Source organism: Fundulus heteroclitus, chromosome 20, assembly GCF_011125445.2.
Source record: "Fundulus heteroclitus isolate FHET01 chromosome 20, MU-UCD_Fhet_4.1, whole genome shotgun sequence".
Lineage (NCBI taxonomy): Eukaryota > Metazoa > Chordata > Actinopteri > Cyprinodontiformes > Fundulidae > Fundulus > Fundulus heteroclitus.
In genome coordinates, this window is record NC_046380.1 from 47,237,925 (window position 1) to 47,250,365 (window position 12,441).

At 41.8% G+C, this 12,441-nt stretch overlaps 1 protein-coding gene across 4 annotated transcripts in view; it reads right to left on the reverse strand.

The window, feature by feature from the left end:
- The window catches only part of epha8 (eph receptor A8), a 348,864-nt gene that overhangs the window by 236,592 nt on the left and 99,831 nt on the right, over positions 1-12,441 (reverse strand). For all 4 annotated transcript variants that reach the window (XM_036151370.1, XM_036151369.1, XM_036151372.1 and 1 more), the window contains exon 2: positions 11,102-11,166. In XM_036151370.1, coding sequence (XP_036007263.1) covers positions 11,102-11,166 — 65 coding nt within the window. The remainder of the gene's footprint in view (positions 1-11,101; positions 11,167-12,441) is intronic.

Genomic DNA, 12,441 nt, shown 5'->3' on the forward strand with positions numbered 1-12,441 from the left:
CTGAAGCCTGTAGCCCGGGCCCTCCTGAAGCCTGTAACCCGGGCCCTCCTGAAGCCTGTAGCCCGGGGCCTCCTGAAGCCTGTAGCCCGGGGCCTCCTGAAGCCTGTAGCCCAGGACCTCCTGAAGCCTGTAGCCCGGGCCCTCCTGAAGCCTGTAGTCCGGGGCCTCCTGATGCCTGCAGCCAGGCTCCCACCTTAGCAGCCTGTAGCCAGGCTCTCACCTTAGCAGCCTGTAGCCAGGCTCCCACCTTAGCAGCCTGTAGCCAGGCTCCCACCTTAGCAGCCTGTAGCCAGGCTCCCACCTAAGTAGCCTGTAGCCAGGCTCCCACCTTAGCAGCCTGTAGCCAAGCTCCCACCTTAGCAGCCTGTAGCCAGGCTCCCACCTTAGCAGCCTGTAGCCAGGCTCCCACCTTAGCAGCCTGTAGCCAGGCTCCCACCTTAGCAGCCTGTAGCCAGGCTCCCACCTTAGCAGCCTGTAGCCAGGCTCCCCCTTCAGTCGCCTGTAGCCAGGTTTCCCCTTCAGTCGCCTGTAGCCAGGCTCCCCCTTCAGTCGCCTGTAGCCAGGTTTCCCCTTCAGTCGCCTGTAGCCAGGCTCTCATTCAGCCGCCTGTAGCCAGGCTCCTTCTTTAGTCACCTGTAGCCAGGCTCCTTCTTTAGTCGCCTGTAGCCAGGCTCTTTCCTCCGTCGCCTGTAGCCAGGCTCTTTCCACCGTCGCCTGTAGCCAGGCTCCTGCACCAGTCGCCTGTAGCCAGGCTCCCGCATCAGTCGTCTGTAGCCAGGCTCCCGCACCTGTAGCCAGTAACCTGGCACCGCCGCCCTTAGCCTGTAATCCGGCGCCAGGCTCTGTTTTCTCCCTCTCCAGGCCCCGCCGCCAGCCTCCGAGGTTCCTGCTCCGCCGACGGTCTCCTGTCGCCCTGATCCGCAGACAGCCTCCTGGCCGTCCGCCGGAGAACCTGTCACGCCGGGGATGTCCGCCGGAGAACCTGTCACGCCGGGGCCGTCCTCCTGGACGCCCGCCGGAACGTCTGTCACGCCGGGCCCGTCCGCCGGAGATCCTTTCTCGCCGGGGCCGTCCTCCTGGACGCCCGCCGGAATATCTGTCACGCCGGGGTCGTCCTCCTGGACGCCCACCGGAACGTCTGTCACACCGGGGTCGTCTTCCGGGACGTCCACCAGACTTTTGAGTCTAGAGACCCTTTTGTTTGGAACATGTCTGTTGGTTTTAGTCCGCCCTGTCTGGGTTGTTTTTGTTTGGACTTTCGTTTTGGACTTTATTAAATATTTTCTGTATCAGACCCTGGCCCTCCTTCCAGGAACCCCCTCCTCCCGCCCGGGCTGATTTATTTTTTTTTCTTTTTTGTTCTGTTCGTACACGTTGGAAGGCGTCTGGAATCCGCCCTTGAGGGGGGGGGGGGGGGCTCTGTAATATTCTGATAGTCATATAGTTCTGGTTTATGTTTTTGTTTTTCTCCTGTCTTTGATTATTTTGCTGTTTTGATTTGTGTCTTGTCTGGATCCTCGTTTTGTTGGTGTAATGTTTTGGTTTACCGTGTTATCACTTTTAGTCTTAGCCTGTTCTTCTGTCTTTAGTTTGTTCTGCTTAGGTTTATTTTTATTCTTAGATTTGTCCTGTTTGCTCCCTTAATTAGTTCCACCTGGTTTTGGTTAATTAGTCCCTCCCTGCTATTGTGTCTGCCCGCCTATTTAAACCCCTCTTAGTTTTCTGTTTGTTGCCGGGACTTCACAATCACCTCTCTCGTCCGTTGGTAAGAGCCCTCCTGTATTCCTGTCTTGCCTGACCTGTTCTTTGTTTTTTGAGTCTGCCTAGCCGTTTGATGTTGGAATATCTGCCAGCCTGGATCCTGTCTGTTTGCCTGTTTTTCCCCTCACCATTCCTTCAATAAACTCCACAAAAAAGAATTACGACTGCATCTGGTTGAACTCTGGGTTCATCTATACACAAATCATTACACAGAGTGCCGTGTAACTGTATTCCTTGATAGCTGGAGAGCTTTGATTGAAGATAATATTCCTGATTGGTTTTTAACGTCCTGGAACAAGGAATCAGTGGCTTCAACAAATGTCTCTTGTATCATCTCTCTATCTTGAAAGGACTTCTTGTGCTTAACAATTAAGTGACTCATCCGAAATGATGCTTTGGTGGCTGACTTCGCTTTTGTGGGCAGATGTGAGAAAAATGACTGCTGTCCAGACAACTGGGATTTTAGTTATTTCACCTTTGTCTTTCTCAGATCGCTCTTCAGGGGAAATCAAATGCTGTAGTTTTTATGAATAGTCCGAAAATGACGCTCTACATTTCCTTTCTTTGGAATAGAATTGGAACACTGACAGATGAGGCAAACGCACTTAGAATGTGACAGTGAAAAAAAAATTCACATTCCTTATGGAAGTGGTAGGTTTTAGGCTTCCAACGAGGGCCAGGTACAGCACCAATTTTTATACCTTTGCTTAAATGTCATTGTAAATAAATTCTAGGCCAGGTAGGCTCACAGGAACATAACAAGTTAGTATGGTTTAATGAGCATGCACAGGGGGCCGAACCAAGTGACGCCAGATTGGCTTCCCTGTATGTCAATCAGGACAAATGTCACAGTGCAGATAGATTATAGCCTAAAATTTATCCCCTACAGTGTTGATATCATGCAATCTACCCACACCCTCTTCACGATCGACATATTGGGCACACCTGCTCTAGTCTATCATAGTGCCACGAGCATGGCGGAGAACCTTCTGGATCCATCCAATAAACCATGGCAGCGTGTCAAAGCCATCATCCATCAGAAAGCCAGGACACACCAAAAGTGCTTTTTAATTTTATTTTATTAAAGAGTGCCACTCATGGGGAGTGACTCAAGGCTCCATTCTTGGCCTCTTCCTCTTCTCTTTTTACCCTGTCTCATTGGGGTCAGTTATAAGAAAACATGGTTTAGCCTTCTTGTTTTAGGCAGACAACAGTCAGACTTTATGACATAAAAAAGGAAAATATTTGCTTTGCAAATAAACTTCTTGAAATTATTGCAGAAATCATGGATGTCTACAAACTTCCTACACCAGAACAATAAAGAGACTGAGTGTATGTTGGTTGAGCACATTGATGGCTCTAACATCAGTGTTGATCAGGACCTTAAAGTCAGTATCTGACACAGACTGCTACAGACCTGAGTGTAAGACTTGAGAATATGGTATGTTTTAGTCTTTGTTTTTGTGTATCTGCATTTGATTTTACATTTCATCATATTTTCTGGCTTTAACTTTTTATGCTGTTTTGAATTACTAGTGTTTAGGGTGTATAAAGCTCGCAGGGCAACTGAGTTTTATTTGAATGCGCTATGTAAACAATGTTGAGTGAGAATATTAATAGTTTTTAAAAAGGAGTTAATGTGGTTGTTTTGCAAACAGATGTTCTTCAAAAACAGCTCAACAACAAAACAATCTTTTTCCCCCTGACTCAGAAAATAATGTAGTTGATTATAAAAGCCACAATCTGAATTATCAGATTCACTTCCCGGGAATGAAAACACCCACAATTATCATTAATCTACGGGTTTGTTTATCAATCTAGGCTTATTACCTTGTTTGAGGCTGAGTTTAATCAAGTCCGGCATTTTCCCCTCAGCACGATTCAGCTGCTGATTTCCCCCCTCTTTTCAGCTCCATGGACTTCTAGACTGTAGTTTCCTAACCTTTTTAGTCACCTTTCATAGTGACAGGTTTATCATCTCAGTCTCTGCCCTTACCAGACATTATAGTTGCGCAGGGCGCTCTAGTGTGTAATTACGCAAGCCAAAGGTTGAGTTTGAAGTTGTTCTCCAAGCAGGTGTTGTCTTTGTTGTCCGAGTTGACAGAATCATTATATTCAGCTGCACTTTTAGCCCACTAATTAGGCAAGGCAAGGCAAGGCAAATTTATTTATATAGCACAATTCAGTACAGAGACAATGCAAAGTGCTTTACATGATTAAAATATAGGAATAAAAGTAAGTAGGGATAGAATGTAGAAACAAAAAAGAACATTAAAAACAGTAAAACAGTTTAACTGGAACATTCAAAGGCAATTCTAAACAAATGTGTTTTTAATCTCGATTTAAATTAACTTAGGCTTTCCGCACTTTTACATTTTTCTGGAAGTTTGTTCCAGATAAGTGGAGCATAGGAACTAAATGCTGCTTCTCCGTGTTTGGTTCGTGTTCCAGGTATGCAGAGCAGGCTGGAGCCAGAAGACCTGAGTGGTCTGGAGGGTTGATACACTGATAACAAGTCTGTGATGTATGTAGGTGCTAATTCAGGGATTTATAGACTAACAGAAGGATTTTAAAGTCTATCCTCTGAGATACAGGGAGCCAGTGTAAGGACTTTAGAACTGGGGTTATGTGCTCTACTTTCTTAGTCTTAGTGAGGACGCGGGCAGCAGCGTTCTGGATCAGCTGCAGCTGTCTGGTCCACTTTTTAGGCAGACCTGTGAAAACACTGTTGCAGTAATCAATTCTACTAAATATAAACGCATGGATTAGTTTTTCCAGATCCTTCTGAGACATTAGTCCTTTAATCCTGGAAATGTTCCTCAGGTGGTAGAAAGCCGACCTTGTAACTGTCTTTAGATGCTTTTGGAGGTCCATCACTACACCCAGATTTCGGGCCTGATTAGTGGTTTCTAGCTGAAGCAGCTGAAGCTGTGTGCTAACTTTTGATCTCTCCTCTATTGGTCCAAATATTATTACTTCAGTTTTCTTTTTATTCAATTGAAGAAAGTTTTGACACATCCAGGCATTGATTTCTTCTAGGCATTTACTCAGTTCTTGAACTGGTTCATAGTCACCTGGTGACATGGTGATGTAAAACTGTGTGTCGTCTGCATAGTTATGGTAGCTGATGTTGTTATTTTTTATTATCTGAGCTAGAGGGAGCATGTAGATATTGAATAGGAGGGGACCCAGGATGGACCCTTGGGGAACCCCACATGTGATTTTTGTCATCTCTGATGTAAAGTTACCTACTGATACAAAAAAGTCCCTGTCCTTTAAGTAGGATTTCTTAATAGTCTTAAGGCAGAAAGCAATTAGGAAATTGCTTTATGAATAGTAATCCCAGATTCTATGAATATAGGAGCAGCTCTGCGCCTCACTGTTTCCTAGTGACAGTAGGAAAAAAAAAACTCTATTTGGGAGTTGATTGTCCAGTCCCAGCATAATTTAATCTACTGTGTTGAAGTGGTGAGGTGGGCAGTTTTTTTTCCTGTTCTTTTTCCATTGGGAAATAAACAGTGGGAAAATGGGTCTAAAAAAAGACTGTAAAAGGCTCCTTTAGAGGGAAGAGGAAGAATGAGGGATCTGAGCAGAGTCCCTCAAAATGCCCCTAAAAATTACGCACCTAAATTACATATCACTAAATTATGCGCACCTAAATCAAGTGCAAGGCAACCTAGCAACCCATTGCAGAACCGCTCATTCTATGTCGGTAAGATTGAACAAAATAGCACAAAACACAACTACTAACTCTCTATTGATTTTATTTAGGACATTTTGCTACGGGCGGAAGGACATTAAACATAGTAGTTCATGTTTTGAAGGCTGGACGCTGATAAGAGCCCCTGGGTCTGAGAGAAGGGATAGGAGAAGTAGGTAAGAGCAGAGCCATAGAGAGAAAGAGTTGCAACACTCCCACTGGACTCCGTTGTACGCTTTTTGCCTGCCACCTACTTCCGGGGTATGCAGCCTCGCGTAGTTCCAAAAAGCCATTCTATGGCGTTGGACATCATTCACTTCCATTGCTGACTGTCGAGTAACTTCTGAGGTAAGTTGATTAAATAGGTACCTGTTTTGAATTGTCAACTGTCTATATTTTATCAGAGGTCCTTTATGATGCATATACTGATCTTTATTTGTATGTACACAGCGTAATTATATATATGTTTTACCTTGGTAGACCACCGATTGCCTGCTAGTTTGTTAGCTTGACTTCGTCCTCTGTAAAGGTTGCACTAACGTTATATCCAGGCGTAAATTGATTAAATAGCTACCTCTTTTGAATTGTCAACTCTGTTTATTATATAAATAGGCCCTTTATGGTGCATATGCTTATATTTATTTGTATATTCACAGTGCAATTTATATATATATTGTTAACTTGGTAGACAACCGATTTTCAGTCATTGCCTGCTACTTAGTTATCTCGGCTTTGCCAGCTGTGAAGAAGGTATCGCTACACCAGAAATTATGAAGTTCATTAGTGAATCTCTGACATCTTTTATTAAGTAAGTTATTGATGTTAAATTACTAGGATCATCAAGGTTGACTAGGACGTTTTTTTTTAGGTTGTATCTGCTGAACCTGGCAGTGTTAGCCAGTCAGCTGAGTACTGTGTATCTGATGCTAGTAGAAATAAGGTTTGTTTAATTACACCCTTGAAAGGGCTGTTTAGTTGGATTGCATGTAGGAATACAAATTATTCCACACAAAAAATTATCATAAGCCATAATGAGCTTTAAAATGTTAATTAATCAGACAGTTAAGTTAGAGCCGTTGTAGCCTGTACTCCTGTCCATACGAACATGAACATAAGCTTTTCCCTCCAAAAATTTAAAACGTATCTAAGTAATATACAGCTTTTCGTTGTCACCCTGCCTCTCAAAATGGAAGACTGAAATTAACAAATATGTAATCATGCAATAACAGCTGAAAAGGTAGTAGGGTGTATGTTTATATATAAATTTACCATTAAATAACGCAATCGCTGCTGTCTGTCCCATAGAAGAACATGACAGCCAGCGTATGTTTTGGAACTATAGCGGTCTACATGAACCACGTGACTGCCCTGGCGGTGACATCAAAGAGTGTCGCAACTCTTTCTCTCTATGGCTCTGGGTAAGAGCATTGAGGCACAGAAACACAGCACATATAGTTTAGAAACAATGCAGAATAAATAAGAACAAAACTTATAAACAGATTGTGGTGCTTCAGACTGCAGTAGTGGATCTATTTTTGGATCCAACGTCCAGCTGTTCTGAATATAGGCTTTAGCTTGCTGCCACTCTCCCCTCTCACCGGTACTCCGGCTTAAATTATTTTAGTGGTACACAATGCCTGACCGCACCAGCTTACTTTCACCCTTGCTCTTATCCCATTAAAGGAGTAATTTATAAACTGTCCAAAAAACTGAAAAGAAAAAAATGAAGGGATATCTTACCAGAGTATCAATGTATCTTTTGTATTCTTGTTGTCCCTGAGTCATAAGTTATCCACACAAGGAAAATAAGTCATTTCTCCACACTGTATTTCTTTAAAACAATCTTTGTTGTTGTTGTGGTTGGGTTTTTTTTCTCCTCCTAATGGTTTGACTATTGTTTTCATCATCTGCTGTGTATTTGATGCCATCCTCTTACGGAAGTTATTATTGTTCCTACCAGAGTGTATAGGGACTGCAGACACAAAAATGTGTCTGCACTTGGACATCTGAAGAGTCTCCTGGTGGACCCTACTGGGCAGGTACTGATGATGAAAATAACATCACACAGGCTTTGTGGCAAAAGGATACTAGGGCAGACTAGGAGCAGGCTTGAATTAAGTGTTAACAGCCAAATAGTTAGCCAGTCATAGTAACATAGTTTCTATCAGTCTGGCTGGCTTTTTATCCAGCTATAACAACACAACAAGGTAATCAAGAACAACTTATTTTCCTACTTCAAAATAAAAGTGCCAAACATAAATACAACAGGGTGTCAAGCTTAAAGCACCCAAACTCATATACAAGCCTCATAGTAACAGACAGGAGTTATTACATCATATGTTATTTCAAGGGTTATTACATCATCAAGTAATATGAAGACACTGACTGGATAGTGCTCCGTGAGGCAGGCTTCGCTTTGCTGAGAAATACTCTATGTTGTTTTAAAACCGTGAAACTTCATAGTGTTCAACTCCCCTATTCTATTGTTCTTGAGTTGCTGTTAAAAGTAGTACAACATACTTCTCCTAATCCTTACTTTTAATTAACTATGATGAATTAGAAAATTTCTGTTCAGATATTCCTTTATTGTTAATATAGAACAGATTTTCTCTTCTGTGCATTTTCTTTGGCCCAAGTATTAAATATAATAGAGATGCTTTTCCCTTCTTCACATCTTCCTCTTCAACCGAAGACATACCTTATGTAACTGAGCCGTGAAACCACAAAGCTCTGCTCCCACTCCTAATCCACTCAGTCAAGCTTTTCATGTGTAGAAACTCAGAGCATGAAAACGGTCTCTCACGAACAAACAAGTAACTGTTTCTGGTATACTGAACCAATTAGATAAAGAAACAACAGTCTGAGTTTATGTAATCTAGCCGTTGTCACATGGGCCATTTCAGGGTGTAGGGGATTCACCTCTCACTCCAATTTCACACTGAATGAGTCATTTTGCTCAAACCTCTAATCCAATTCTTCCAGCTCTTCTCCCAGGACTTGAAAGACAATCCATCTGTTTCTCCTGGCCACCATTCAATCACACCACCTTCTGTTGTCAAGGCTGGAGGTGATGTAAATGTTCCTACCACTCTACTGACAGCCAAGGGAGTCAGGGACAGGGTGGCATCGTGTTGCTCCAAAGATCGCAGCTAGGGTCCAAATTCATCACCCCAGGCGTCATCATTTGGCATTACAATATGCTAATGCAGCGACGCTGTGCCCTCGCCATCACCTCGTTCTCTCGCTTTCATCCTTTTACTCTGTCTTTTTCTCACTCCCCGACCGCGACTTGCACCAAGCTGCCAAGACGTGGAGGGTGCTGTGAGGGATGTCTGAGCTGCTGTTTGAAGTGGATGTGCTGCATGTTGGTGTCTGGTTGCTGCATGTAATTAGTCTGTGGTGTCAGTGTTAAATCTAAATCCCATGTCATAGGCACAATTGATAAGGAAGACATACATAGCTCAGGCTAAATAAAACCAGAACATGTTGCCTTTTTAAAGGTGATATTATTCTTTTTTTTTCTCTGACAGGTGGCATTATTAGTGCATTGTCACATAATTTTAATATCAAGTTTAAATAATTTATTTTTAAAATCTTGGCCAGTGGTGTAATCAAGGTGTAGAGTCTTGCACATTTTGTTTCGTGGTTCAACACAATTGAATAAAATGACCCATTCATTTCTCGCCACATGCAGAACCTGTTATACATATAATTGTGCTATCATAGGCCTTGTCCATGTGTAGTGTTTATAAAAATGAATATATCTCCTCCATATTGTTTTTAAAATAATATTTTACACATAGGATCATTTTTAGAAAAATGGTAATCCACACAAACCCATATAAATTCACCACTGAGTGTTGAATGGGGGTAATATACCTCCATACTAAAACCTGTCAGCCAGTCAGAATCCTTTAAGAGAATGGCAACATTGAAATTCAGTTTAGACCAAAGTTCAAGCTGGAAGACTCACTCCCCGGTCCACCTGTTTCCACTGATCACCTGGTCTTGTGTCCACGCACCAGCCGATCTGCATCAAGTCCTCATCCTATCATTCCACAGGACTGCTTATAAGGCCCTACATCCATGGATTCACCTACTCTTTAGCTGAGCTTTGACTCTCCTCCACCCCATCTACTCCTTTGTGCTCTCAGGCATCACCGGTCTCTTTCTCTCCTCTGGCCTCCACCACCAGTGTCCGGACCCCAGGAGGGAAGACTTCACTAATCCTAATCCTAAAATGAACATCCAAAGTCATAGACATTTGTAGCTGTCCTGTCTTCTGCAGGGGTCCTAGCGCCAAATAACTTTTCTAATTTATGTCAATAAATCTCTTTAATTGTCCCTTTTTTGTCTGTGTGAGTCTCTCCAGATTGAACTGCATTGTGCATCTGTATTGGGAGAGAGAATTGGTGTAAACCAGCTGACCTCCAAGCACTTTTTCTCCTTTGCAACATATTGGAGCAGTTTGGCTTGTAAAACAAACAAGCAAAAAGCATCTTAACCAACTATAATGTTTACAACGTTCCACGTATGGTTACTTTACAGTAGTAAACATGTGATGTCAGTGCCTCATTATTTGTCGCAGACTGTGATGCGCCAGACCCTAAAACTCCATTTTGCAGACTCAAAAACTAAGTTTTCAGATTTAAGCGTTTTTAGTGATGGAGTTTCATTGTGAAAGTTATACATTTTTCCCAGATATCCAGCTATGTGTGTACTCGGCCCTAGTCAGATGAATTAGAGCATAGAGACATTTAAAACATGTTGGACACTATCTCTTGAGGAGCACAGTTGGACACCACTGATCAGAGTATCACAAGTTTTACAGTATTTATTTACAGTGACCTACAGAACTATTAAATATCAGAATGAGAATCAGCTTCATCTGCCACATATGTGTACACATACAAGGAAATTGACTCTGGATTGTACAATGCTCACAATGTGTTTACTTATACATTAATACAATAACACAATAATGCAGTAATAAAAATCAAATAGTATGCAGTATAGAAAACACATTTCAACGCACGATAAACAAACAAACAATTTGAGATAATAATGCAATGAGCAGAGTGATAAGGATGTAGGAGTAAATATTATTTTTATTGTTATTATTATATATATGTCAGAGGCAGAAGTGAAGCACAGGTGCACATACATCAGTGACGTTTTTCCCATTTTTGTTATAATACAACCACAAAAATACATGCACTTTATGTAACGGACCTAAACATAGTAGCACAAAATTGGGACGATAGATTCATTATGATTTACTACAATCAGAGCCACTTTAACAAATTAATATGCTGTGATCTCAAATGGGTTTATGTTTAGGGTGTTTGTTCTAATGGAAGGTTAAGCTCTGTACCAGTCTTAGGTCTTGCAAACACTTGAAGGTTTTATTCCAAGATCACCTTTTTTGTATTTAGGGAGGGAAAAAATTAAAAACCATGTACTGCTTTCATTCCGTGTCAAAATTATGCACTGCACATTTACATGCATGTGTTGGTCTATCTCATAAAACACAGGTAAAATGTGGTTTTACATGTGGTTGTACCACCACATGTAAAATAGAGCTCAAGGGAATCATTCAGCAAGGAACTATTTCCAAAAATCTTTTCAACTTATTCTTACCCCATGGGATGGATAGGTCAGCCAGCCCCAGTCTCCGGTTATCGTTGTCGTGTCAAGAAGATTCACTTTAAAGAAAGAGAAAAAAAAACAAAGTAGGTGAGCAACAAACTTTAAATTATGGGTTTTCCCAGCCCACCTCATTCATCCTATCCTTCATCAACTGCATCTATGCGCACAGGCACCTGATGGAGAAGGGCACATACATGCTGACACGTTGTCTGACAGGCGTGACTGATGAGCCAGGAATGGTGGTCACAGCAACTATGAGCCGGATGCCACCTTGACCTGGTTTGCCCTTAGAGCTCTCAGAGCTTCAGATGGAAAAAACATTTAGCGTACAAAAGAAAAAAAATGTAGGAAGAGATTAAAAACAAATTCAAAAGGCAATAACTTGCTGCTTTATAAGGTCTTGTTTTTAGCTAAAATTACAGATTAGGTTTTTATCAGACATTTTAACACAACATGTTATTAGATACATGGATGGTGTATTTCAACAGCTTTAGTGGTTTTTATTTTTCCCTCATGACATGTCCCATTGAGATTTTTTCAGCAAAACACTGATTAAAAAAAATCTTCAGGTTGTTTTACCTCTGCTGGGACTTCTGTGCATTTAATATCAATCAGTTTTTATTTTTATAACACTATGCACCTTCTTTGAGGTCTTTTCCGCTTAAGGGAATATAAAAGTATCGTGGTGACTGGTAATTATTTTCAGATTGGTAAAAGAGGTGTTCAGATGTTATCAACCAAGAAAATTGTGACTTTCACAGACCTCTGGACGAAAACCAGTGTGTTTCCACAGTAAGGTTAGCAGAGGGTTGCTATTAACCTGTTGTGCTCATTGTTAGTGTGTTGTTTTGCTGCAACATAAGCTAACTAGTATTAGCTTATGATGTCCGGGAGGGTTACTTCTTCACTGTCATAGATTTAAAAGCTTTCTGACCTTTCTATGTTGCTCTCAAACATCTGTGTCATACTTTTAGCTTAACATTAGCACCGTTAAGAATTTAGTTTTTCATGTATGTCTGCATGCGAAAGTTCCTCCGAACAATGCTTTTGAGTTTATGTTTCCTTCTGGCTGTTCTCCACATGTTAAAAGACCTCAAAACTTCCAGCAGCAGCTCTTTATTTGGATCAGATGTGTGACTGCATGGAAGAGACAATTTGAGCAAATGTGAACAAGCGCAGCACCGCTCTTCTTTGCTCTACTCGCCTCGCCACTTTGCCTTTGGCATTTCCACTGACCCGCTAACTGCTAGAGCTGTGGCTTTAAGCCCCACTTCCAGCCGTCAGTGTTGTGTGCTCTGCTGTTAAGTATGATTGTGTCACATTAGCACTTT